A 26,932-nucleotide genomic window follows, 5' to 3' on the forward strand; every position below is an offset into this window, starting at 1 on the left:
TCATGGTCAGAACTTTTCTACTGAAGGAGAATGCAGTGTTTGAATGTAAACTGATAAATTTGCCTAAGCCCACCTATGTTAGTGCCATGGTTTTTTGTTTCTTTATCTTTAAGTCAAATCTGTTATTTAAAGAAAAAGGAGAATTCTTGCTGATACAATATCAAAATTTCAGCTGATGTAACAACAAGTTGTAGATAACAACTTGTTGTCTGTAAGTGCCTACGTCGATGGCCCTCACTAATATGTCGCTATCTAGTGGAATTGGTAGCAGCCTCTTGTAGGAGGAAAAATAAAGTAGTTTAACAGGGACAACAACCACTGTATTGAGCTTATCACAGAACGTATGATTTCTTACTCAGAAGTAAACATTAAGTTCTGTTTAGATGATTTCTTGTTATCAAGATTTTTGGGATTCCCAATTTTGAACCAGTGTCTGAAGTTAAGACTGTGGTAGACCTGATGTTCTGTAACACTTGTTTCTTCGTGTGGGTCTGAGGCAGAATGCTGTGTGATTTTGTCTTTCCCCAGTGCCTTCTTAACCTATGTCTACATTCCTACCAGCTTCAAATTATATGCCCCTTTAAGTAAACAACTGGAATGTAATTGTGATTATTTAAATTGTAGGTAGTGTTCCTTTGCCACTGATGATCATTTTGTTGATGGTGTTTCTTCTTGCTCCTGGATTATCTAAAATAGCTGCTGTGGTTTAGAAGTATTGCAGACGAATTCAAAGGTGCAGATCCAATGGAGTAATCTTTTTTGAGAACTTAAAATATTCTGTTCCTGGACTTAGAAATATCACTGATAACAGAAGACTTATTGAGACTTGTAGGACTTAATCAGAGATGGATGGATTTAGACCAGTTCACCCGTAGTAGAGTTCAAGAAGCTGACGGAGTGTGTTCTGTCACCATAGGTATCCTACTAGATATTCCTGTATACGTACATTTAATACAGTAGCATTTTTAAACAACAATAAAGATAAAGGATAAGGGCCAATTGCACCCCTGTATCCTAAATTGTGTGGAAATGTGCAAAATTAGGTAATATTGCAATTGCTTGTGTATCGCAATGTGCAGTGCTGGAGAGATGCATGACAGTTTCGTTTGTGAAGTTAGAAACTTATATACGGGATCAAGAGAGAAAGTTATGAGAAGTCCTCTTTTACAGAATCAAGTGCCCACCATCTTTTATAATCTTACATTGTAGGAATGATAAGGTTTATGTTCTATCAGGTAAAAGGTGTAACAATAGAATGAAATAGGATTGTCTTCTCTGTGGTACACATACTTATGCTTGGTTCTGCTAAAGCACAGAAAAGTTGCTGCTGCTGCTGCAGGACTGGATTTAACAATGGAAAACCATTATTTTCTCAAAGAAAACAAAACAAAACAAAACAAAACAAAACAAAAAAAAACCCATCACTTGAGTTATCCAGCTTTCTAGAATGTTAGGAAAAAAAAAAAGGAAAAAGTTGTGCAAGTGAATCAGTTGCAAGTAAGGAGGCAGCACGTCAGAGGTGAATGAGAAATGAATGATCGTAGTCACATCACCAACCAAGTAATTCCAACACTTTATGGTCACCTAACATCCATTTAAAATAAGAAAAAAATCCATGTAAGCTTGGATTGATTAAGCCCAGGCTTTTCTAAAAGTGTTTTTGATTAGTTTGTGTTGAGCTTGCTACAACCTTTCTCTGCAGCTTTCTACTAATAATGACATAATTCACTTAGCTCATAAGACAAAATGAATTTGTAAATTCTCATGTGCATAAATTTCGCTTTGCATATTAGCATTCTCCAAAACATTGTTTAGAAGTGGAGTTTCGTGGTTATCTTTGATCGTATTAGGGTATGGCTGAGTGAATCCTGATATTCAAAAGATTGTCCCTCATTTGAGATGGTTTTCCAACATAGATTTTTTTTCAAATGCATCACTGTACCAAACTAACACATTTGAACACTGATGCTTTTGCTTGCTAGTATGAACAACCCATGAAAATCTGACTTAGTCCCTTCCAGTCTGAACCATGTGTGATTCTATGTATGGCCATTTTGTCTTCTGCAATTACTTTATGTAAAAACTTTTGAAGTTTTATTTAGTTTCAGTTACTTTGAAACTGAGTAACTTTTGAGCATGGTGTGTCCATTTTGGAAGAAGTGTCATTAGGTGAAATTATTCAGGACTAGCTGCAGTGTTTAAATTAATAAGCTCTTTTAATTCATGATAACTTTAATGTACATACAGCTCGCTGACTTCAAAAAACATTTTCAGTCATGCTGTGCTAAACAATTTGAGCTAATGCAATTGAAAAATGATCAGAAAAGATACTCTCTTGAGAAATAGTCTGCATTCTAGCACAGAAATGTTTGCCCTTACTTATAGTTTGAGATACTGTATCCATCCTGAGCTATTTCAGGTACAGTGCTTTTGGTGATGTAACCTGCTCAGGTGTCTGAGCTGTCCTTCAGTTAACGAGTGAACTATTGTCTAGACATACCCAGGTAATGACATTGAGTTTCAGAATGTGAGCATCTACAGTTCCAAATAACTTGTGTGAAAAATCGCTTGCAAAACGAAAAAGTATATATTTTCACATCTGGTCCATTGAATTATTTTCCTGAATAATTCTTTTTTTAAATGAAATGTTTCTTCATATTGTAAATCTTGTATGGTAACTGTATTTGAAGTACTTTTTGAGCCACCTGCATGATTTTTTTTTTCTAGTTTTTTTGAGATGACTACTTGGCTTTTCATGATAGTGAAAAGCTTTCTGCTGTTAGTTCAGTCTGTGTTCTAGTCATAGAGGATTTTCGTACATATAACAATCACAGTCGATCCAACACTGTATCAGAAATGTGAAAATACATCTGAAAGTATCCCTTAATTCACTAGTGTTTTGTTAGCTATCTATTAGATTTTAATAATTTCTGCACTGATTCATGCTACTAATTGCTCATTGTGACATGGGATTCTTTCAAAGTCAAGTAATGTTGCACCTGGTTAGGTGTCAGCTGCTTAGTCACTCCCATGCTACACCACATACTTTAACAAGAGACATCAACTGTGTCGTTTCTCAGAATGCCAACATGTAAAGAAATAGCTGCTGTCAGGCTGAAGGTTCAACAGCAAAGAAGTTAAAAAAAAAAAAACAACAACAACACTGCTTTTTCTGCAAAGCAGGCATAGCTCATTCAAATATCTTTTTGAATGCACGGATGTTTCTTTTGCTATAGGAGTTTATAGGGTGTGTGAAAGCATTTGTTATTGAAGTGATGTCATGGGTGGTCAGCCTCAGGTTAGTTCTTTGCAAGAGCAGAGCAGCCACATGGAGTTCATTTCAAACTGTTGTAAGGCACTACGGCAGCCACTCTGAAACATATTGTCAATAGAATATGTTGGTATTACAGAGTTTGGTTTTCTGTTGCAAATCTAAATCCATTTTGTTTGTTGATAAATGTATGTTGCTCTGAAAGTAATGTCTCCTATTTGTTTCCATGGAAAAGAAAACAGATACAAAGAGTACAGCATTATAATTTGATAGAGCAAATTCACAGCTACAAAACACTATTTTTCAGCTCAGTCACCACCATCAGCTTTGCATTTTCACCAGTGATAAACAAGAGCTTGCATGCTGCACTTGTAAAAATCTGCATGGCCATCCAGAATGGTGTGTTCCATTCCACAGTGTGACAACTGCGCCCAACTGCCTGGAATGTGGCTTGTCTTTTATGTCGTTGTCACCACTGCCGAAACATACTACCCACCGCTTCACTGTGCTCACATCCACTGTTCGGTGAATGTCAGTGGATGCCATTTTGTCTGCATGGAGGAATTCAATTCCACCCCTTTGCTTCATTCCGTATCAGATGCCATGCTGTCAAACTTCCCCTCTGCTGCCATCTGTCACACAGCAACAACATGAAATGAAATATTGGCAGGAAGGTTCAGCCTCTACTGCCATACCACCAACATCTGCCTCTGACACTGTGGGCCAACACAATAAAATAAGAAGCATTACTTTCAGAGCAACCTTTGTATTTCTAAATATCTTAGTTGTCCTTTTCCACATATTCTTTTTCCTCCCCTACTGACTTCTTTTCCAAAGATTTTAATCGAAGAGTGGTTCTGATAGAAATTTCATTTTGATTTGAGCTTCAGCCAGGTTGTTTGAATTAGTGTGATTTGGTTTGTATGGCAGTCAGGCACACTGAAAAAGCATTAACATTGAGCACTGATGTAAGTTTTGTTACATTTGTCCATTTTGTGTTTGGACTTTCCAGAGATCCAAGATTTCTCTAGCTTATGTGTAGACTTTGAGAAAACACAGACTAGCCTGAAGATTTTGTTTGCCAATAGGCACTGAATTTGCAAGAATGATCAAAAGCAGAGTGATATCCACTGTATTAGGGAGACCCACTAGGCATTTTGAATAGACTGTCTGTTTGCAAATAAAATTTGCCCAGAGTGCTCTTTTAAGACTAGAAGCCAAAGGAATAGTGGAGACTGCAATGCCTGTGGCCAACAAAACACAGATGTATTAAAATAGTTCTCATTTTTGTTCTTGAGAAGGATATTGTTCTCCTAAAGTCATAGCTATGTAATAGTATTTGCTTGTAGTGTGTGAAAAAAACATAAGCAGTTATTCCTAAAGGTGTCTTATCTGATACAGAACAGTAAGACATGCTGATAAAGAAAATAAGATATAGATGACAAAAAGTATGATATACTAATCAGAACAGTGACTGTATTACTAGAGTATGTAAAGCGAAATGATGCATTGGAAGAAGGACACTTAAAACATTTATTTTAAGTCTGTAATGTATGTGTCCCGAGTGCCTGTACAAAGCCAAATTTGGCAAGGTTAAACTTTCTCTTAAAGGCTGGCATGTTGATCTGTTGCTGCTCACTGATATTTGGACCTCTCTAGGCTAGAAATTTCTGTATGCTTCCATCTTTTATTCTGACTTTTATCTTGAGTTACTACTTACCCACACCTCTTGGGAAGTTTTTGCAAGATGGAAGTAGAGAGTTCTTCCATTTTTTTACTTCTTTGTACTTTCTTCTGTCCCTCCCCCTCCCCCCCATTAAATCCTTTTCTGCTCTTCTCCAACACTTAAATGTACCAATTCTACTCTTGCCTTTTGATAGCACTGCTAGCTGAACTGTCCAAGATCGCTCTGCCTTTCCTCATAAGGGAGAAGCTCCAGTCCTTTCATCGTCTCTGTGGCTCTTCAGTGGACTTTCTCCAGAAACTTCATCTCTCTTCTGTACTGAGGAGCACAGAACTCCAGGTGTGACCTCACCAGTGCTGAGAGGTCAGGATCACCTTGGTCACTGTTAGCCTTCTCAGCAGCAACATGCTGACTCATGTTCAACTTGGTGGCCCCGAGCCTGTCCTGGTGCCTGCCTCCAGGACAGTTCAGTTTCTTGTGGCACCTTGCTGAACTTCATTATATTTGTGTCAGCCCATTTCTCCAGCATATTGAGATCCCTCTGCATGGCAGCATGAAACATTGGCATTATCAGTTGTTCCTCTCAGTTGTGTCATCTACAGACTTGCTGAAGGTGCATTCTGCGCTATCATCCATGTAATTATTAATGAGGATGCTAAATGTGGCTGGACTGAGAGTTAATCTGTGGGATACATGGCTAATTCCCGACCTTCAAAATCATGCCAGTGATCACCATACTCTGGACCCAGATGTTCAGCCAGTTTTTGACCCAACTCACTGTCTGTTTGTCCAATCTATACTGTGTCAGTTTGTTTACTATTTATCACTGATCTTCAAAAAGGAACAAAACAACTGAAAGCAGACACAAAAAAAATCACAGACAGAAATAACCCCAAATGTACTCAAACTTGGTACAGCAGTCAGTTTTCTCATCAGCTCTGTTGTTTCTGTACATTTTGATAGAAAGTTATGTCCTGTAGGTGTCAAATCTCTTCCTTGGTGGGAGGATTTTTTTACTCCCTTGTAGTTTCATTTCTGGATCAGCCATTTAAATAGGCATTGTGGAGTCCAAAAAAGTCAGAATGCATGTATAGTCATGATGCATCCTGTTAAATGTTTTCTGTAACCACGTGCAAATGGAAAACATGAGAGGACAAATATGTAGTTTTTCAGAGTTCTTTTCCTTCATTTTCAAATACTATATTCCTGCCTTCCTATCCAGAAAGGCTCTGTTTGTATTTTTTCCCATGTGCTTTTACCAGCCTACTCTTTCTCACTCACCAAGTGTAAACTCAGTTTTAACTTCTGCACTTGAGAAAGAGATGAATGATTTGCTGTAGAAAAGAGAGGTAAAAAATGACAGTCAGAAGTTATGCTTTGTATGTGTTACGTTTTATGAAAAAATGGGGTAATGGTGAAGTATATTTATACTTGTAGGCAAATGGATGCTGGCTTAACTTTGTGTTCTTTTACTGTGGACAGTTATTTATAATGTATGTAGGACTGTCTTACAAAGGGTATTCAATGTATTTTTTTTTTAAATACAATTTTGCATCTAGATTGAAAATACACATACAATTTTTTTTTCCTGAAGAGAAAATCTTTGATTTCACAAATTGGTTCATAACATGTATACTGAAGTATATTTTCATGTCTTGTAGTGCTGTGGTTGTGTCTGCACAATTTAAATCTAATGTACTAAATATTTTTGTCTTGGAAAATATGCTCTCAGTATAAGTATGTCACACACGCTTTGCATGAATTTAAGCTGTATGGCAGTTATCATTCAGCTGAATAAATTGCCCATCTGTTAACACTGGAATAGAGGGTTTTTTTTGTTTGTTTGTTTGTTTGTTTTGGTGAAGAATGACAGTGTTTAGCACTCTTTACATTTCTTTTTGTAACTGGTTTTGAAGAAAAGTCAAAGATGATTAAAATTATTTGTGGAAGTGCCAGCTCCACCCTAAGAGATTTTTCTTCACTGCTGCCAGTTACTTGATATTCTCATCAACAAGTGTTTTTGCTTTCTCTGTTTATGGAGAAAAAGAAACCCAAATCTAAAATATCTCCGGAGGGATCTCCCTCTAAGGATTCTGATGAAAACTCAACTGATACATGAGATTTTGTTGGGCTATAGAGGAAATGCAGTGATATCTGAATGAGCACCCGAATACCTAAACATATGAGCTATAAGAATAACAGGCATTTTATGAAATGTCAGTAAATTGGAGTTTGTCTTCTAAGTTGGTTCAGAATCACTTATGCTTGAAAGTGAAAGCTCAGCATCTTCGCTAAACTACGTGCACAGTAGGTTTTTAAAGTAGGTTTTTAAAACCTCCATCCTTGTTATCATATTTAGCCTTAACTTTCTAACAATTGTAATTGTCCACAGAAAACATTTCAAGATAAATGCACTATCAGGTTTTGAAATTTTCTTATTTTTGTAAATACTAAGACCTGGGGAGCAAAATAAGGGCTATATTGTGGATTAAGTGAATATCTCAAGGCTGTGCTTTTCTGATAACTGAACCTGAAGTGACCTTTCTCAGACACAATTACAGAGCTGTATGTTTTTCCTTTAATTTCATCAGGGGTTTAATTAGTATACAAATAAAACTTCCCTTATCTTCCTTTCTACCTAATTGGCTTGTCTTCACTTATATATGAAGTATGTGAAAATGGGCTGTAATTAGGGTGACCGTGTTAACCTTTTTTTCTCAAATGTACTGTTGCCTAAAGGCCTCAAGGCCTAAAAACAGTGCTTTGGATTATTGCTTTGCAATCACTATGGCTCTCCCATAGGTTTTCTCATGAGCAGAAGGGCTTTGGGTGCTGCTGGTTCCCACTGCTTAACGGGATCTTCATTCTTCTCCCCACTAAATGTTTATTGATTATCTCGCTGCTCCACACTCAGCCTCCAACAACTTAATATCAGGTGACAGTCAGGAGAGTTCTCCAAGTAATTAGAGTGGAGCATTGAGGGAACAATTAGGAGCAGAGTTATTAAACTTGATTTATCCTATTCTCTCCTGAACACTTTCTTGGATATCAGAACATCGCACTTTCACAATCTACCCTGGCTGAGAAATTAGTGGCTAACCTGCTGCTTATCATTGTTGCCTTGCTGCCTTGAGGCACACCCTCTTGGTTTCAGTCACTCAGCTGGAAATATTAGAGTCCATAAAGTTTATCAAGGGTTTTAATTAGATCAATCTGAAGAAGGAAAAAAAAAGAGAGGCTTAGAAGCCATTACTTTAGAACATTCCATTCTGTATTTGAGCAATTGTTACGGCTTGACTTTACCCACAGTAGCAAGGAGCTTCAAGTGAATACTGGTGGTGTTTTTAGGGACCTGTTCTGTTTACACTTTGCTTTGATACTGCAATATCAAAGATAGGTAGAATTGAAATCCTTTGGAGATTTCTCCAAATAATGTTGAAAGTTAACAAAATAAAGCAGTAACATTTTTGATTTAATAATTTCTGTATAGCTTTGTCATCAGCTACTGTGGATTGCTGGCCATGCTTCACAAGAGCTGCACTTCATATTGCTGCCCCATTAATAGTCCCGTGTTTGGAATTGATAAGCAGTGTTAGCAGCCCACACAAGCTTTCCAAACGTTATGGGTCTCTTCATTTTCTGTGGTCATCAATGTAAGCTGTGTGCTGGAACAGCCTACTCTTCAGTACCTGCAGGAGGATAACGAAAATTAATATGCGTTCTTTCTTACTTGAGTGTACACATTAGCCTGTATTTTTCCAGTCATTTAGATCACTAGAATCTTAGAACCAGGCTCGATCCTAGTAACCTCTACATCTAAAGTTGCTTGTGTCGAAGTATTAGCAGAATTCTCTTCTTTTCTGAGTAGACCAGAGCTGAATCCTATCACCGCATCCTTAAAAGTTTTTTTTTTGGTGACTGTGAGGCGTTGGTAGCAGAGATGTTCTATGCTCAATACCTTTAGTTTGTAAAAAAAAATGGGAATATGAGTGGGAGGGACGTGACTCTGCATTTATAGCTGTATTTCTTCAATGCTGATTTTACCTACAAATATACCAACAGTAGGCACAATAAATGGAAGAAAGTAGTGTTCTGAAATTCTACCTACAAGCACAGTTGTTCAGACAAGATTTTAATAGTTACTGGTGGCATCAGAGTCATTTCTAGTTTTGGATATGTTTATGCTAATAATACAATGGGAGCATGAGATTTGTGTGCTCATCTTTTTTTTTTTTTTTTTTGGACGAAATATTTAGTGCATATTTAGTTGAAATTAATGAGATAACAAGAATAGTAGACTTATTCAACCGGCATTAACTTCAGCAAGACATCTCCATGCTTTAGAATTCCTGATTGGGGTTTTCTTACATCAGTGATTGATCTCAGCCTGGATTTTCTAAACTGCTGAACAGAGGATTCTGGTAGTGGCACTGTACTTTGCATTGTACTGTTAAAGTATCTGGTTCTTCTTATTACCATGAGAAAAGTTTGAAAAAAAATATTCATAGATTTCAGTTTGTTTTCCAGGATTATAGTATTTAATGCCATATTTTTTTGGCTCACATGTTTTCTGAAGTGCTTTTGGCTCTTGGCTAGATCTGAAGCTTTTTCAAATTAGTCATCAGTGTCCTGCAAATTTTTATCAGCCTTTTTTATATACCACTCTTCATACTTACTCACAGCATATTTCCAGTGCTCAACAGTCCAAATCAAGTACCCCTGAGTACAAATTATGCAGTGCGTTCTTAAAACTTCAGCAGAAAAGATGTCCATAAATTTTGAAAGCAAGGTGTAAGAACTTAGTCTTGCAACTTTGCAGCTTCCTTTATTTTTCTGTAATTCCTTAGAATCTGTGAGGAAACTTGCATTCTTAAACGAATGTTTAGAGACCTCTATTCTACATAGGTATCTCCAAAACTAATGCCTCTTATTTATTTCCATAGAAACTACAGCAGATACTAAGAGCACAACAATGTTTGACAGGGCAAATTCTTAGCTACAAAACACTGTTTTTCAACATAATCAGCCCCATTAGCAATGCATTTTCACCAGCAGTGAACTAGAGCTTGCATGCCATTCATATAAAAATCTGTACAAGCAGAAGTGACCTGCTGTTTTACAGCTGCTACAACGGTGTTGTTCGTAGGAATATGTTGCCTACGCAGTCCATCTATCATCATCCTCAATAGATGGAAGTCAGGAGGGTCTAGATCTGGACTATATGGTGTGTGTAGTAGGACAGTCCAGCCAAGATTGGCAGTGTGCTCCATGGTCTCCAAACTGATATGGGGCCTGGTGTTATCGTATTGTAAGAGAAAGGTTATCTTCTCTGGTCTGGCTCTGGAAGATAAAACCTTTAACTTAGTCAGCATCACTAAGTAGCGGTTGATAGTTCATCTAGGTTCCAGAAAATCCAGAAGCATCACTCTTTTCCTATTCCAAAAGACAGTGCACATCACCTTACACACTGCGGGCTGTGTCTTGAACTTTTTCTTTGTTGGGGAATTCAGTTGTTGCCACTCCATGGATAGCTCTTTTGCTTCTGGTTCACAGTGGTTATACCACATCTTGTCTCACTGGTGACGATGTGATCTAGAAAACTGTCACCGTCAGCATTGTATTGGTTCATTAGATCCTGGCAAAGTTGAGTATGGTGTTCTTTCTGTTCCTGTGTAAGCACTAGTGGGATCCACCAGGAGCAAACTATGTAATATTCCAGTGTTGCCATTGCTTCCAATGCATTGAAGCTGATATTCAGCTCTGTACTCCGTTCCCTGGTCATAATCCATTGATTCATGTGAATAAACTGATTGAGACAGTCTTCATTCTGGGCTATACGTGGCCATCTAGAATATGGCTTTTCTTTTGTGTTGTTTTTAGCACTGCTGAAATGCCTCACCCACTGCTTCACTGTGCTCACATCCACTGTTGGGTCTCCATCAATGTTTACATGTGTTGATGAATGTCAATGGGTGCCATTTTTTTCTGCATGGAGGAATTCAGTGACACACCTTTGCTTCATATGCACTTCCATGTCAGATACCATTTTATCAGCTTGGCCATCTGGTGCCATCTGCCACATGACTGCAAAATGTAATAGAATATTGGTGGGAATATTCAACTTCTACTGCCTTATCATCAACATCTGCCTCTGATGTTATGGGACAACATAATAAAATAGGAGGCATTACTTTCAGAACAACCCTCATAGTTTCTTTCTAAAAAAACCCAATAAACCACTATATATAAAAGATGACATTTAGCAACGTATGAAATCATGTTATTAATACTGCCGTCTCAAAATGCATTGATTTATCCTAGCTGAAAGAAGTAGCAACTAGCCAGGCTCTGTATTAATTAGTTCTGTGTGCTATTTGTCATCTGTTGGATTAATCTGAATTGATTTAAAGCATGTTATGTTAATTCTAAGCCAGAATGGGAAAAAAAAAAGGAAAACAACAGCCAAAACAACAACAAACAATTTTATGCATTTGGAAAACTCATGTTGAAACAGGAGATGTACCATAAAGTAGTGATTTGGTCTTAAGAACTGCTGGAGAGCTGTACTTTGTGCACTAAAAGAGAACTGAATTATCTAAATTATGCAGAACATTTAAATGAAAGAAACCAAAATCGTATTTTTGTGAATTCTTTTATTTAATATTTGTTTTAAATTAAGGTTTGAGAATATTCTGTTTCTTTAATGCTATGCTCTGGATTATTTCCACTGTGTTTTGATCTAGTATTTGTAAGTTCAATACATGTAGCGTAGGATATGTACCTATTTGATCAACAAATAATTTTATTTTATAAAATACATTTGTACACAGGCAATGGACTAAAAATTGGGATGTTGTGAGCTAGTAATGTTTTTACTACAGAAATTGTAAAACCTTAGTATCTAATGGTCCAAATATACTTCACAGTCAGTCTGTTTTCCACTTTGTTTAATAGCCTATGGCATAAATTGAAGTTAATTATTTGGCCTGACAAGTAACTCTGCTTTCTGTCTGCTTGCAGAGACTCTCCGAGGCAAAGATGGAGCTGAGAAGAAAAGATCAATCTCTGCGTCAGCTCAATAGACTTCTTACCCAGCTGGAGCAGGACAAACGTCGACTGAAAGAGAGCATCCATGATGCAGAGAGTGCCCTCTGCATGGCAGCGAAGTGAGTGCTGGGACCTTGGGGAGATCACTTAAAACAGACAAAAGATCAATTTTTACTTTCATGCACAGGGTTTTAACTCTGGCTAATGTAATGCTAGAAAACAAAAGTACATCTGTCTCTCTTTGAAATTCAGTGATAGTTTTCTAAAAAGAAAACTGTTAGTCTAACATGCTAGATTTATGTTTTCTGTAGTTAGCTCATACAAGTGCTCTGATTTCTAAGTCCTGGAATAGCACGGGTATTTTGGGTTGCCAATTACATTACTGATTTGACAATGTCTCTTTTGTAGAGCTCTACCACACCATTTAATTAGGAAATTACTGCTAGTTCTCTGCATTTCCAGATCATCTTTTTATAGGATGATACAATTAACTTATAAGACATACAAAAACATCAACTAGGTGTCAGGTCTTTGCTGTCAAGGGAGTTGAAACTCATTTTGGACCTGATCAAATCTGTGCAACAGGGCAGATCTTTCAGCTAATGTCAGAGACTTTCAGTTTTAGATGTAAAACCTGTGCTTTTTATACTAGAACAGAGTGGAAGGAATGCAAAGGGGCTGACCATTTACATTAATGTGATTATTACTAACCTCCTAGAGTCATATAATCAGATAAAAAGATAACATTTAAACGTTTAAAATTTCTCATTATACTCAAGATGTAAGTATTTGACCTCTGAAAACAATAGCTTAGAAGATAGAAGTGTTTTATGTATGAATAAAATCTTGTAATTCTATGGTTTTTAGTGAAATGCTCAGCAAGCTAATGAAAATTCTGAGTGATATTTACTATGAGTCTGCTAAAGTAGATTTGACCTGAAGAAGGATTTGGTCTTTAAAACTTGGTCCTTTTCACCCTGCCACATCCTACCTTACATACTATAGTATAGAGCTTTCCTTGTGGCATTTAGAATGTAGAAGTCATTTTATTTCTGTATGTAGTAGTTGAATATTTTGGAATACAAAAATGTCCCCATACCATTAATTGTTATTTTTTTAACTTTGGAACATACCAGCAGAAGAAATGAAATAGACTTAACATTTGTCCAGAAAAATCTTCTTTAAAAGCTTTTCCACAACCTGATTGGCTGTAAGCAATACATTTTTATTTTCACGCTCCTGATTGTCTTTCAGTTTTTTTTTCTTATTTCTTTTCCTACAACCTTAAGGGATAGGAAGATGACTGGCTCATTCTGAGAATGTCTTCTCTGATTTTCTTGCAGTGGTGACCAGAAATTCTGTTTCTGGAGTAGGAAGTAGCAATAATAAAAAGAGAGCCTATAAGCATCTAACCCAACAGTAATATATTACCTTTTTTCTGTCTTCTCTGCTAGAGAAAAGCTGTATTACAAAACATGTTCTGCATTCATGAACCACATTTAAATCCAATAACTCAAATAATAATTCTGTGGTTCAATTCCAATTTTCCTTACCCCTGTAGGCACTGAAAAATATATGAATGACATTTGGATTCTGTCTTGTAGGGGTGCAAAAGGATTCATTTTATTAAACTTTTTTCTAAGTGCTGTAAACATGTTGTCAGTTTTATGTAAAGATGTTGTTTAACTGTTCCCAAGTAGTGAAAAAGTACTTCAGTGACAGTCACAGGGATTTTCTTCACAAAACTGTGTACACCTGAGAATATGCAAGGAATAGTTTGATCCATCTCATTAACTAACTTAACCATTAATTCTGTTGGAGTGGCTCTCTAGAACCAATTCTACCCAGACAAAGCCATCACTACATGAGCGAGGAGAATTGAGATGGAACAGCAGCATGTCTTTTTAAATCCAATCTGAAGAAAGATAAGATCCTGAAAAGACAAAAATCTATATGACAGCTTTACTATGATTGTAATAACCAGTGCTATTTTTCTTGCTGCCTTACTATTTCTGCTGTTTTGGATGGTATGAATAAGTAAAATGAGGAAGCAGTCATAATTCTAGGCAGAACACTACCATGGTTTTGAATTCAGCTTCAGGAGCTCCTAAGAGTTACAGCAAAATATTCACTTAGTTGGAAAGTCTGTCCTGGAATACTGGGGTATCAATTTATTTAATGTAAATTCTACTTGATTTTCTCTTGTGCTTTGTTGGTCACTGTGGACCACTCCCCTTAATATTATGCAACTGCAACTACATTTCTCTGTGTGCTAGGTTTTTTATGGCAGAGTAACTATTCAAAGCTGTCTTTCTTACTGAAGCCCCAGTCTACAAAAAGGCATGAGTAGTATTTCATTATCTGAACTTTTGTTTCTTAAAGATAGGATCCTTGACTGGACTGGAAAAGACCAGTGGGATGTGTAAAGGAATGGTGAAGTTTCTAGATGACTGTTTTTCTTCCATACAAGAATACTTGATGAAAAATGTAATCTGACAGTATTCTCCAGTATGAGAATGTAATCTCATCCCCCTAGAGCCTGGAGTCCCTTCAACGTGCCCTTTTTATCCAAGATTGCAGAATTCCTCTCCAACAACACAATGATTATTAGTTGATATTCCTATAAATATCATAGACCTATCAATATCATATGTAAACTACTTATTTACAGGTATACATATGAATAATATATAAATAAATGCCTGTAAATGCTAGTTTAATCTCTTGCATACAGTACAGGCATCTCCCATATGGAAATGTGTTGAATGTTGGTCCATGAACTATTTTTGTAAGGTTTGTGCTGGAACTAAAAGGAGGAGAGAGACTAATATAGTAGTTTGTAAGCTGTCAGAATTATTTTTAAAGACATTTGTGTTATAAAGTAGCAGAAAAATGAATTTACACATCAGTAGAGCTTCAGTTTTATTAACTACATTTTTTTTTTCTCTTACAACAGGGACAGAGAATTGATCATTAATCAAATGAAATCTGTAGAAGCCACTCTTCATACGGTAAGAGTTTGAAGTGTTTTGACTGCATTTGTATTTCCAGTCACATCAAGTTTTTAAAGCTACTTGTTCTCAGGGAAGCAGGGATGCGGAATTTGAACAGCAGCTTCCCTTGAAGTTTCCACTTTCAGCTTGTTTTGTCTCAAAAAAGTACTCAGATTTAGCAAGTCAAAATACAACTTTGTAATATACAGACTGCTTTGTTTCAATATAAAACTTATTATTAAGTCAGCATTAATGTGATGAAATTCACCTTCCTTTTCTCCATCACTGAGCTATATTTCTGTTGGCTGTTGATCCTGAGTTGCTGAGTTACCTCACTGCTGAGGTATGTGGTTACAAACATGGTGCTTGTAAGATACTTGGCTTTGTTATGCTGCTTTAGTCTTTGATACATTGTAAGTATCATAAGGAAAAGATGGCAATTATTAACCTATATGCTAAATCATAAGTAATATTTTCTTTTAAATCCTTTTTTTTTTTTGATTTACTGAAGTATTATCTTTGACTGATATTATTTCATTCTGACACAGTATTCTTTGAAGGTTCAACAAAGCTGAATATGTAATTATTTGGGAGACAGAGCTGTTTTTAACTGTAGCTCTGGTGGCTGGTTGTTTTGTAATTGTTTTTAGTCCAGAGCAACACATAGCAAAAAAAGAGTTTTTATTACCTTGGAGTCTTCATTTCCCTTATCACATCTTGAATTCCCAGCAACGTGGGAATCTATTCTTTATTTTAGTTTCTGTGTCCACCAAAACTGTTGTTAATTTAATTTTCACATACCCTTTTCAAGATTTTCTTTCCTTTAACATTCACAAAAAGTGACAGCACCAAACCTGCTTTTGTGTTTGAGCTTCACCAAACAGTGCTGATAGATAATTTTTTTTTCTTTTGTGTCTCCGTCTCCTTCATGATTCACTTAAGCTTGGGAAATCTACATAATACAGAAAGTGCTGTGTTTTTTTCCCCTGATGTATACATGTAGTGTTCTTGGCCTTGAGAATTTATTTTTCTAAATTAAAAGTTTATGTTTTGCTTTAGAAGGCAGTGCAGTGTATACACAAGGATTGAAATGTTTGGGGCAGTGTTATAGGCAGGTCCTGTGCATGGCACTGTTCTTCCTAATGCAGTCAATACATTAAAAAAAGCTGTCATTTTTTCTTTGAGATACTCAGTTACTATGTATGCTTTTCATTTCTTGATGTTTGTTAGAATTATACATAGTTGTTAGGTCTGAATAGCTAATTATTGAATAGCAGAGTAATTTATCTTTTCTGGTTTGTCAACCTAAAGAATGATGAAAACATAAGAATTAGAAATGTCAGGATGATCTTTTCAGCAGGAAATAAAACAATTGATTGTATATCTAAATCACTTATAATTTGACATATTATTTCTCCTACAAGAACAAAGGGAAATTATTGATCTTTGTTTGGGAAATATTTGAAACTTAGACCTGACATCATAATGGTATCTAATTATCTAACATTAACGAGCAATACTTACGTGTAGCCTATCAAGCTTACGTTGTTGTTCTTAAATGTTTTTGCAACTGTGTGAAAAATGAAAGCATGAGGAAGTAGATGAAATGCTAGTAAAGGGGCTTTTCTTTTTTTTTTTCCCTATTGAAATTCTGGGAATTGCATTCATTTTCAAAAATGAATCCAAAGAAAAGGGATATCAATTTCTGAATCATCTGGAGCTGAAAAAGTATCAGTATTAGCTGCAAATACCTTTATGGGAGTTGGACACTGAACGTTGTGGTATTTCTACATTTATGTATTCATGAGCAAATATCCACAAAATTCCACTGCATCACCTGCAGGATCTGTGTTATCAATGCATAATACTAAATTTTTGCTTATGGAGCTCAGAGGGATTTTACAGACATCTGTAGTAATCTTACTTAGTCTCAGGGTAAGAAGGCATACACTGATATCCATTAAGGCAACCTCATTCTTTATTGTACTCTGTCACTGAAAGAGTTGCAGAAGGCAGCAGTGTAGGTGCCAGATTCAATGTAGGTGGGTATACTTGGATGTAATCTTCAGCAAACAAAGCAGAAAGTAGTAGAGCTTAGGGATCTCCGTGCCTGGTTCTAATACAGCTCTAGACAAGGGATCATTTACATTATTTACTGCCCCCATGTGACTGGATGGAAAATCTAGTATCATATATTTGACTCAACAAATGCATCTGACACCGGGAGCTGGATTATTTGCACAAGAATTCTCATGATACCATTAAAATAAGAGAACCTTTTTGTTGTTGTTTTATACCATCCAGATATTCTTTTTAAAATCAAGTATTAAGTGAGTATTTTAACAAGTTTACAAAAAACACCAGGAGCAAACAGGGGACCTAATCCTCTGATTTTATTTTGATTCAATTCTGTTTTTGTAAATGAAAGATATTAGCTGAATTTTTGAAAACTTAGGTTTGGAAACACAGAATTCTATTTTTCGTTTCCATATAGTCTATTACATTGCCTTAAACTGAAGAACTTTGCAAAACAGAACAGATTAAACACTGGCTGCTTATAGAAATTGTACCTCTAAGTGACCCATTACTTTAAAAAGAACCAGAACAAATAACAGAAGAGGCATAAGAAAGCAAAATGACAATAAATGACTTTTATTGGAGGAGTTCTGGAAGAAATTCCACCTGTTTGAAGTTCAAACACACAGATTTTTTCTTTGAGAGTTCTCATCAAGACAAAAATAAATAAATAAATAAATAAATAAATTGATGCCTTATTTCATAAATTGTCTAGAGGCCTTTTTTTATATATGGAAAGCAAGTGACTTCTTGAGGATTTCCTCTCAAAATAATGATGAGAAGTGTTTTATTTTTCTTACAAATATATGCATTATGCTTTTTTTGATGAATTATTTTATTGTTAGCATCTTCTGTACTTATTCCTATCAATATCATTTTTTTTTCTTAAAACACAGTCATGGACATTAAATCTGTTAATTGCATACAGTTAGAATTTTTGGCGTAAGTAGTTAATGACTTACTAGTCATGGTAATCCAGTCCTTAGAAAAAATCATTTAATGCTGTCTGTGCTAAAATCTTCAGCCTTCCCTTTGTTTAGCTTCTGAGTTTGAGTGTTAGTGGTGGACCCCCCACCCAGCCGTGTGCTTTCTGTCCCCCATAACGGGATGGGGAGAGAATGGGGCAAGAAAGCTTGTGGGTTGAGGCAAAGGCAGAGGTTGCTTACCACATGGGCAAAAGAGCTGACTTGAGGGAAAGTTAATTTATTAATTAGCATAAATTAAAATAGATTTGGTTAGTGAAAAAGGAGGGTCTGGATAGTGGAAAAGGAAGACAAAATGCGTTAAAACAACACTGTATCCCCCCCCCCCCTCTTCTTTCTGAATCTTTAGGTTTAACTTCCCTCTTTCACTCTTAGCTCCTTCGTCTTTACTCTGAGGCTGGTGGCTGTGGTAAGCTCTCCGTAGTTCTCTGCTTTTCCTTCCTCCTCACATTTCTCCGCTGCTCCAGTGTGAGTTTCCTCTCCATGGTCTGAAGTCCTTCAGGAGAACTTGCTCCAACATGGGCTCTTGATGGGCTGCAGCTCCTTCATCAAATATCCACCAGTTCCAGTGGCTGCAGTGCGGACATCTGTTCCAGTGTGGTCCCCCATTGGGCAGCAAATGGGACAACCCACAGCATCATCTCAGTGAGCTGGTAGGGAATCTGTCCTCATGCGTAGAACACATGCTCACTGTCCTTCAGTGGCTTTGGTAGCTGCACTGCTGCTTCTTAGTCTTTTCCTTGTGCCTCCTCATGCTCTTGTGACTTTTTTCCACACAGAGTTTAACTGAGGTTCCACCATTTTGGCTTCTGGACTCTGCCATTCCCTGCAGCGGAGCCATTGGCATGAGCCAGATGCTCTCTATCCAGCATGGGATAGTCCCAAACTCTTCTATGGAGCTCCCCCCTCACCCTTCCCACTGCTGCTGGCTCCTTGACAGCTACACACAAATACAGTGCAGTAACACCCTTTTCTTCAGCCTCCCTAAGTCCCTCTTCTCTGAACTTCTGCCTGTACAAAACACTGTCTTGGGAAGTCATCCCAGTGAGTCAGCCTGTACAGAGCCAGGGAATTGTTTGTGTTTCTCCTTGTACTCTTAACTGTTAAAGTCTTGATGAGCTTTATGCACTGGCAAAGTCTTCAGTCTGCCTAGAACACCAGATGCTTAGTATTTGGCTTTTTGTCAGATTAATAAAATACCATGTCTTGTCAGCTTGGACTTTTACCCACCATTCTATGTGAGGCTGATGAACTGTGATAATGCGTCAAGAAAAAAACCTACCAAAAAAGTCTTTCTCCCTATACCTTCTAGCAGCCCACGCGTTCTGACATTCTGACACAACTCTGGGATCAAAAGCACCTATCCAGTGTGTTCCTTTCCTTTTAGCACTTGGTTAGTAAACTCCTTTCCATTTCACTTCAGCAATGTACTTCGTTTCTGATGGTTGAAAAGTTTGTATGCCAGTTGGCAGAACTGCTTCCATGCAGTCATTGTGTTACATTGCCTCACCACTGCTCCCCTCTTGTGCATGTTGTCTTCTCTGAAATATCCATATGATGGACAGACATGAGGCTTGGGCACCTCAGTGCAACTAGTTGGGAAAAAAAAAAAAAAAGAAGAATGCTTTCTTTATCCAGAAATACAATGTATTAAAAAAAATACAAGACAAAGAATCAGTTGGAAATGAGGTGAGATGTTGTAACACTTGAGAATTAGTAACATTAGTCTTATTTTTGATGTGGCCCATTGTAATAAAATGCATTTTTTATGATACTTGTTTTATGGCCTGTAAGGAATTAATCTGCAGTAGCCTTAAGTCCATATACAAGTGAATAACACCGGTGATAACATTAGCTGTAAGTAGCTTTAGTTGTTAGTTTCAGCAAGAAGACCGCAAATTGATTGAGCTAACGTTGGCTGCCACAATCAGACTTGAATAAATGTTGCCCAATACTTTTAGATCCCACTTAGACAATTTTCAGCCCCATTTTTTTTTTTCTGAGTTAACTGAAATCTCTAACTGTGCATCATGTTATTATTTAGGTATCTCAATAAAGATGTAAAAATTATTTTAAATAGGCTTAAATATGTTTTTTTTTTCCTTTGCTTAATTTCATTTCCAGAGCTGTTTGTTCTAGTTTGTTTATATGCTTTGAGTGAAGCCTGCTGGTATTTGTATGTGTGTGTTCAGGCTCTGTTTATCACTGTGGTCCTCAGCTGTTGTGAACAGGCTGTGTCACAAGCCTTTTGAAGCAGTGGCATGTGTTCATGCAATTAAAATTCTGAATGACTGCTCTGAAGAGTTTATAGTAGGAAACAAGGTATTATTTCCCCGTGACAAGGAAAAAAAAAAAGGCAATGGAAAGATCAGTTTTTCTCCATCTCCAGCTAACACCTTTTCATTTAAATGTTTTATGAATTACTTTTGTTTCCCCTCCTACTAATCTGAGTTCCTTGATCCTTGTTCCCAAAGATCAGTTGTGCAGGACATGCAGGTGTTAGCACAGCTGGCTTGCTGATGACAACTCTGTCCATATAGCTGTCTAGTGTGTCATCACTCATATTGTTCAGTGTCATTCTGACCTAGCCAAGCTAAAAATGGTACTCCAGCTCAAGAGGGATTTAAAATCCTTGACAAACTAAAGATAAGACATTGCCGAATGTCATATCCATGTGCTTAACTGTTTTCACTCTCGACATATCTAAATAACTAATTTCAGAGCACATTTTTCATCTTTTTTTTTTGTTCTTTTTTTTTTTTTTTTGAAGGCTGAATTGGATGAACGGTTTTGTGTAGTGTGCCTTCAGTAAGGAAAAATCCTTGTTTGGAGAATTGTGGAATTATTGAATACATCAACTATTATTTTCTCCAAACATAGATTCATTTTCAGCCCAAGGTCATTGCAAATCCATTCATAGGGGATGTATTATAATGCACATCCTGCAACTATAGTGAAGCTTATGTGCAATGGTCAATGTTTGCAAAAATGTCTCTGGGTCAAATTAACATCTTACTCAACAGAGCATGTAGTGTCTGTGTACTGTAATAAGAGAAAGCTTGAATTGAGCTTCTAGGTAAGCATTGGAAGGTTTTCTTCTACTGACTGGACCTGCAGAAAAGAAGGGCAAAAGAGAAACAGGCATACCCAAAAGATTTGCTTTATAAGATACATAACTCGTTACACAAATGATATTTGTGCTCATTAAAACACCACCTATGAAATAGGTTGAATTGTAATAAAATACAGATTTGCATGGCAGGAGTCAAAAAGGGAGAATCACTAAATCTGTGTGCTAGCACAGAATTTTTTTTAGTAGATTTTTAATTGTGGCCTATCTAATTAGATTCATATATGGCTGCCCATATCAGACTACGTATAGATGCTGTCTAATTCTTCCTCTGTCAGCAGAAATTGGACACTTGGAATAGGGGGTGTATTCCTTCTTTTTGATGAAACAGTATGCAGCAATCTGTTGATCTTTAATAAGTGCTCAAATCTAGCTGTGATGGACATTCCAGTAGTGCCCATTCAACTGCACCATGCAGCCCTTTTCCCATTTATCTTCTTTATGGCACTTTTCTGTCTCAGAGAGATTTGTTGTGATTTGGTGTATTTTGGCCTTCTTAAATAAATAGATAAATACATAAATAAATTAAATAGATTTTTTTTCTTTTTTCTAGTTCAATTAATTGTTGGTTTCCAGCATCACTTCTCATCAGATTCATGCACTTTACTTGTAGCTTGAACTGTGGTTTTACAGTTCTCATATGTTTGATTTAAAGTACCTTGAGTTTGAGCAGTGCAGTCTTGTCATTGCCAGTATCTCGGCTTCTGGAGTGACCGTTGGTTTCTGAAATACCCTCATGTCCTTATGCATGGTATACAAATAAAAATACTTTTATCTGTCATAAATGTATTAATTTTGTATGTTTTATTTTGAAGGATGATCCTTGCAATAGCAACTTACTTGTCTGTATTTTGTGCAGTTTTATGCTGCCCAGAAGGTCAGACTTCATGTGACTAAACCAACCACGTATTTGAAAGACTGTGGTTAAGACTAAGATGTGGTTTGCTTTCTAACTGCCTCCTTGCTTTATAAAAAAGAAATTTCTAAAAACCTTTGTGTTATTTATATTTCACACGCAGTGTAGCTAACAGTGTGGTAAAAACCATTTTGTTGGCACTCTTTTAGAATGATTTGCAAAACATATTTGTAGCTTCTGTTATCTAGGCGATGTTGTCATCTCAAAGCCAAGCAGATGGAAGCATTGTTTGCCATTCGCTATCACTGTATCGCTGCATCATTCCAGATTTTTGTTCTAGCATTTAAATTGCAGATAATACGCTATTAAAGTAGTAACAGGGAATAAAAGCACAATAAGCCCAAAGCATTTTACTTTCAGTGAATTCTTTTTTATTTATAGTGGGTGAACTTTGGGCTTAGAAAAGGTTCTGCCGTATTGCTTACATCGTGAAGTTTATATCCAGATATTTTCAGTTCCACATGAGAAAGCATTGAATTAGGCCCAAAATGAGGGACTAGAACCAATGATCTGTTGTACCGGTCAGACAGCAGGCAAAGTGTAAGCATGTGTTAATAGAATTTACAACTTGTTCGTGTTTTGTACTGTGTCTCTATTGGCATAACTGGACATTCCAGCTCAAACTGTGCAGTAGGATAACAAAGCAATGGGCACAGAACAGGTCTGCAGAGAAGAAGAAAAATCTCTCTGTGATCAGCAAGGAATTTTTAGCCTCATTTTTGGACATGTAGAATTAGTCCATCAAATTCTACACCTTTGATTCAGTCAATAATGTAACTTCGGTTTATTATTCAGTTTCAGCTTTGATCTGAATTCATCAGTACTTTATTGATTATAAATTGAGTGGCCATGGTGTTGTATTCTGTGCTGTTCTCTTAATTAATTAAAAAGTTAAATGCAGTCATAAGTCAGTTTGCTCATTTGTTTTAAAACGTTTTGAATACTGTTGTAGACTTGCTCGAATCCACTTGTGATTTTTCCCATTTTTAATCAGTATTTATGTAAGTTCAAACTGAAAAATCTAGTGGTCATACTTAGCAACCCACCGTCACAGAACTAACTATGCTCCATATCAAACAACTTTTGTGAATTCTCGTTGTCCCAGACAAACAATATTTAACAAAGCCAGGACTGATCAAAACCTATGCATGCATTGCATACAGATAGATTTATACATGTTTTCTCTATATCCATTTTTTGAATATAGGGAAGTGGAACTGGTTTTACAAGTTTTCAGTTGTTACAATTGGCCTGATTATTTTTTTTTCAGTTTGTAATGTTAAGTCTCCAGCCAGTGGAGCATTTTCAGATAAAATATTCTTGCTTTAGATATTATGCGCAGAAAAAAAGCCAGAGTAAATAAATGCAGAAAAGCCCTGAAACTTGCCTCGTGTAGCCCAGCTACATAGATTTTTCTTACTGACAGTCTGCAGAGAAGTTTCTTTTTGCTTTGTTTTTTAAATTAAGATTACCCTAACAGTTTTGTATTTTCCTGATAGTTCTGTAAAATGTGTAAGCATCATACTTACTTCCTTAGATTAAGGAAATAATAACCATCTCCCAACTCCTGTCTTTGTCTTTCTGGTTCTTAATGAAGATAACGTACAGATATGGCGTAGCCAATGTGATTCAAGGTAGGCATGGCCATTAAGTCTTTCCATTCCTTGAATTAGTAGCCAAGTGGAAGATGTTTTCCCCTTTATTGAAGCAGTGTAATGATTTTTGCACAGCCTGTGCCTTGTCTTTTGTTCTTACTACTTCCGTACTATTTTCCTGAACCTGAACCTTTGTGAGCATTTTTTTTCAAAGGAAAGCTTCAGCTTCGTTTTTTGTTTCTCAGTTTCCACATGGATAACAAGAATCACTCCTCACTGCCTACCTATTTGTAGACACAAAAAGTTTTTTGTTTTTTTTTTTTAAAGCTGTGAAGATTCTTATCAAAAATCATGCTTGTTAAGCAGCTAATAAGTACTTCTCTGATGCTGTAGTGTTAATGGCTTATGCTTACCTCAATTCAGCCATTTGAAAAAATGACTTTTGTATTTTACTGTTCGCTGCCAGGCCTCAATACTAAAATGGAGAGTTTGAAACTAATAGGGTTAAAAGGACTTCCACTGTCTGTATTGTGTGTGTATTATACCTCCATTGCTTATACATTGTTTTTTTCCCCCTAGTATTAGCAATCTGCTTTTGTACTTTGACATAGGGATTTCCCTTGTGAATATTGTCACAGAAAAAAGAGAATCATCAATATCGCAGTTAAACTTGACTTTCAAAGCTAATAGTATCTCATTTGGGGGCTCAAATTTAATAAATTTTCTTTGATTCTGGGTGAGTTTTTAAACATCAAACAATGAATTGGCCAGGGTGCAGTAAAATATTTAGATCTATTGACTACGGTTCAGAAGGGTAGAAGGCAAAACACTGGTGGTTTGATGTTGATAAATTCTTAGTACCTTAATCCACATTAATGTTTTCTTTTATCTGTGTGCATACTGGCAGCAAAGACACTGAAATGTTGTGATATATAAGCTATAAAAATGTAAATCAAGCGTGCGTATGTGCGAGTGCGTGTAAGTATACATATACGTATTTAAAGTAACGTGTTTTGTCATATTCAGCAAGGTTAACATCTGACTGGAATTACACATGCTGACAGAACACTCCGGAGAGTATGTTTGTTCCACAGGACTGTATATGCTGAACCCAGTGCACTATGTGTGCAAAAAATGCGTAGAGGACCTTTCCTGTTATAAAAATTGCATCATAGTGCATATGTTTGGCAGCCACAGGTATTGACAGGAATTCTTTAGGTCAACTTGGGAAATGTAGGGCTCCCTATTCCCACAGAAGAGAGCAACGGATAAAATAAAACCTTTTCTTCTTTGTATCAGTAGATTTACACGTGCATGCTTCTTTCAATCAGAAGAGATTTCAAAGCCTGTGCTATTATTTGGAAGATGTTCACTCATCAACATTTTACAAAAAATTAATTTTGCAAGCAACTACAAGAAAGTAATCCGGGATTAAAAATGAATGGGGGCGTATTTTAATTCGTGAATGGCCAGTTCTTTGGAGCGAGGAAGGCTCTAGATAACTGAAATTTGCTTTAGATAGTATTTAGTAAATTATGCATATGCAAATATAAACGTATTTTGGGTGCATTTAGTGTGTCAGAGCGTGTATTGTTGTCAAAGAGCTGATTATTTTTGCGGTACTGGCTATTGCTACCCAGTAGACACAGTCTGTGCCACATAAACGTATTTCTTCTGTTCATGATGTATCTTTGCATGTGCTTCTGTCCTCCTGTAGTAGAATCTGATCTGACTACGGGCATCTTCTGGAGATGCACATGGTGATATTTATATTAAATGGAATGAAGAACGTGCGTGTGGCAGTATGAGTGATGTGTCCGTGGAAGTTATGTGCTAGATATGCAACCCTTCAAATCCATGCTAACAGCCTCATTACCTGTTACGGTAATACGGAAAAAATGTGAAATTAAATAATGAGAAAATATTTGTCCCTTGCACGAGTCTTATAAGTCTGGTTGCGTTTGAAGAAAAAAAAAAAAAAAAAAAAAAGCATTAATCAATTTACACGGCTAACAGTTTTTACCGACGTGTTTTCATCGCTCTGAGAGCGGGCAGGATTCTGAATTAAAGCCAGTTTCCCTCTGGGTCAGCAGGTGGCACTGTGACACCAACTGCATCTGGTTGCGTTTGCGGCCTGATGTAGAAATCACACTGATAGCGTTGGGGGGTTTTGTTTTATCCTTTCATTTCAGATTGCCTGCAACACCAAATAAATAAATATCAAACTGTTCGGGTTTTGTGCAAACTGTAGCATTTCCCACTCCAAACTGTCGTAGTTATGAACGGCGTAAAAGTTGATTAATGCCAATTAGCGCATCGTTATATGTGAATCCACAACATGAAAACTAGGAACAGATTTTTTTTTTTTTTTTCACCTTCTGCTAATTGCAGTGCTACAGGTTGAGGGTGTTTTTTGGCTTTGTTTGAGGATTATTCATTTTAGTCAGGGCTCTAACTGAACTGGTATTAAATGAACCTAATTGTGAAGGGCTGATACGATCTCCATACACCAGACAGAACTCGTGTAACAGTTTCTTGTTTGTATGATGGCACAAACTTTTTAATTTCATAGCTGGTGGGTTTTTGAGTCAGAAGTACAATTGCTGTTTACTTCCTCACAGTGTTTTTACAGGGGACAGATCTGTAAAATGCGTATATCAGGTGGGCTCGTGAGCCCTTAGCGTCTCTTCTTTCCTTCTCATTTCAGACCAGGGGAAGATGCTTTTTCTTCTTAACATTCTCTCCCTGCACTCTGAATTAGAGATTTATTTGCAACGAAAAATCAATTAGTCCTAAATTTATTCATGGATTTCAGGTCCAGCGATCAATGCAAGTCCACTCAGTGGGCTCAAGGGGACCCAGTTCATCCCAGTTAATGTGTCTGAAGGGGAATTACCATTGATGCTGTTTTTTTCCCTTTAGGTCAGAGATCAGACCTTGCTGTCATGGACTGCGGCAACCAGGAATGACTTCACCCTGCAGCTACCCAAACTGCACCTAGAGACCTTTGCAGTAGAAGGGCTGAAGGGCGGGCCAGAGGTTGTAGCCTTTCAGGTTAGAGTCTGAAACAATTCTGTTTCTTCCTTCCCTTTTTTGCATCTGAGGAGCTGGACTGCTCTGAATGTGTGGAGAACAAAAAGCTTCAAAACTGTTGCAGTCAACAATTAAAAGAGCAATAATTTCCGTACATGTTCTTAAATATTGTATTTTGGAGATGATGTGAACTTTTAATTTTGC

At 36.8% G+C, this 26,932-nt stretch overlaps 1 protein-coding gene across 10 annotated transcripts in view; it reads left to right on the plus strand.

Annotated features, from left to right (window-relative positions):
• Positions 1–26,932, plus strand: part of CCDC171 (coiled-coil domain containing 171) — a 253,486-nt gene that overhangs the window by 93,715 nt on the left and 132,839 nt on the right. For 9 of the 10 annotated variants that reach the window (XR_005843077.2, XM_004949106.5, XM_040656233.2 and 6 more), the window contains 3 exons: positions 11,976–12,121; positions 14,959–15,013; positions 26,618–26,749. Coding sequence is in view for 9 of the 10 variants with exons in the window: in XM_004949106.5 (XP_004949163.2) it covers positions 11,976–12,121; positions 14,959–15,013; positions 26,618–26,749 (333 nt within the window). In the remaining variant the exon portion in view is untranslated. The remainder of the gene's footprint in view (positions 1–11,975; positions 12,122–14,958; positions 15,014–26,617; positions 26,750–26,932) is intronic. The other variant, XM_040656232.2, reaches the window with a different exon arrangement.

Source organism: Gallus gallus, chromosome Z (assembly GCF_016699485.2).
Source record: "Gallus gallus isolate bGalGal1 chromosome Z, bGalGal1.mat.broiler.GRCg7b, whole genome shotgun sequence".
Classification (NCBI taxonomy): Eukaryota; Metazoa; Chordata; class Aves; order Galliformes; family Phasianidae; genus Gallus; species Gallus gallus.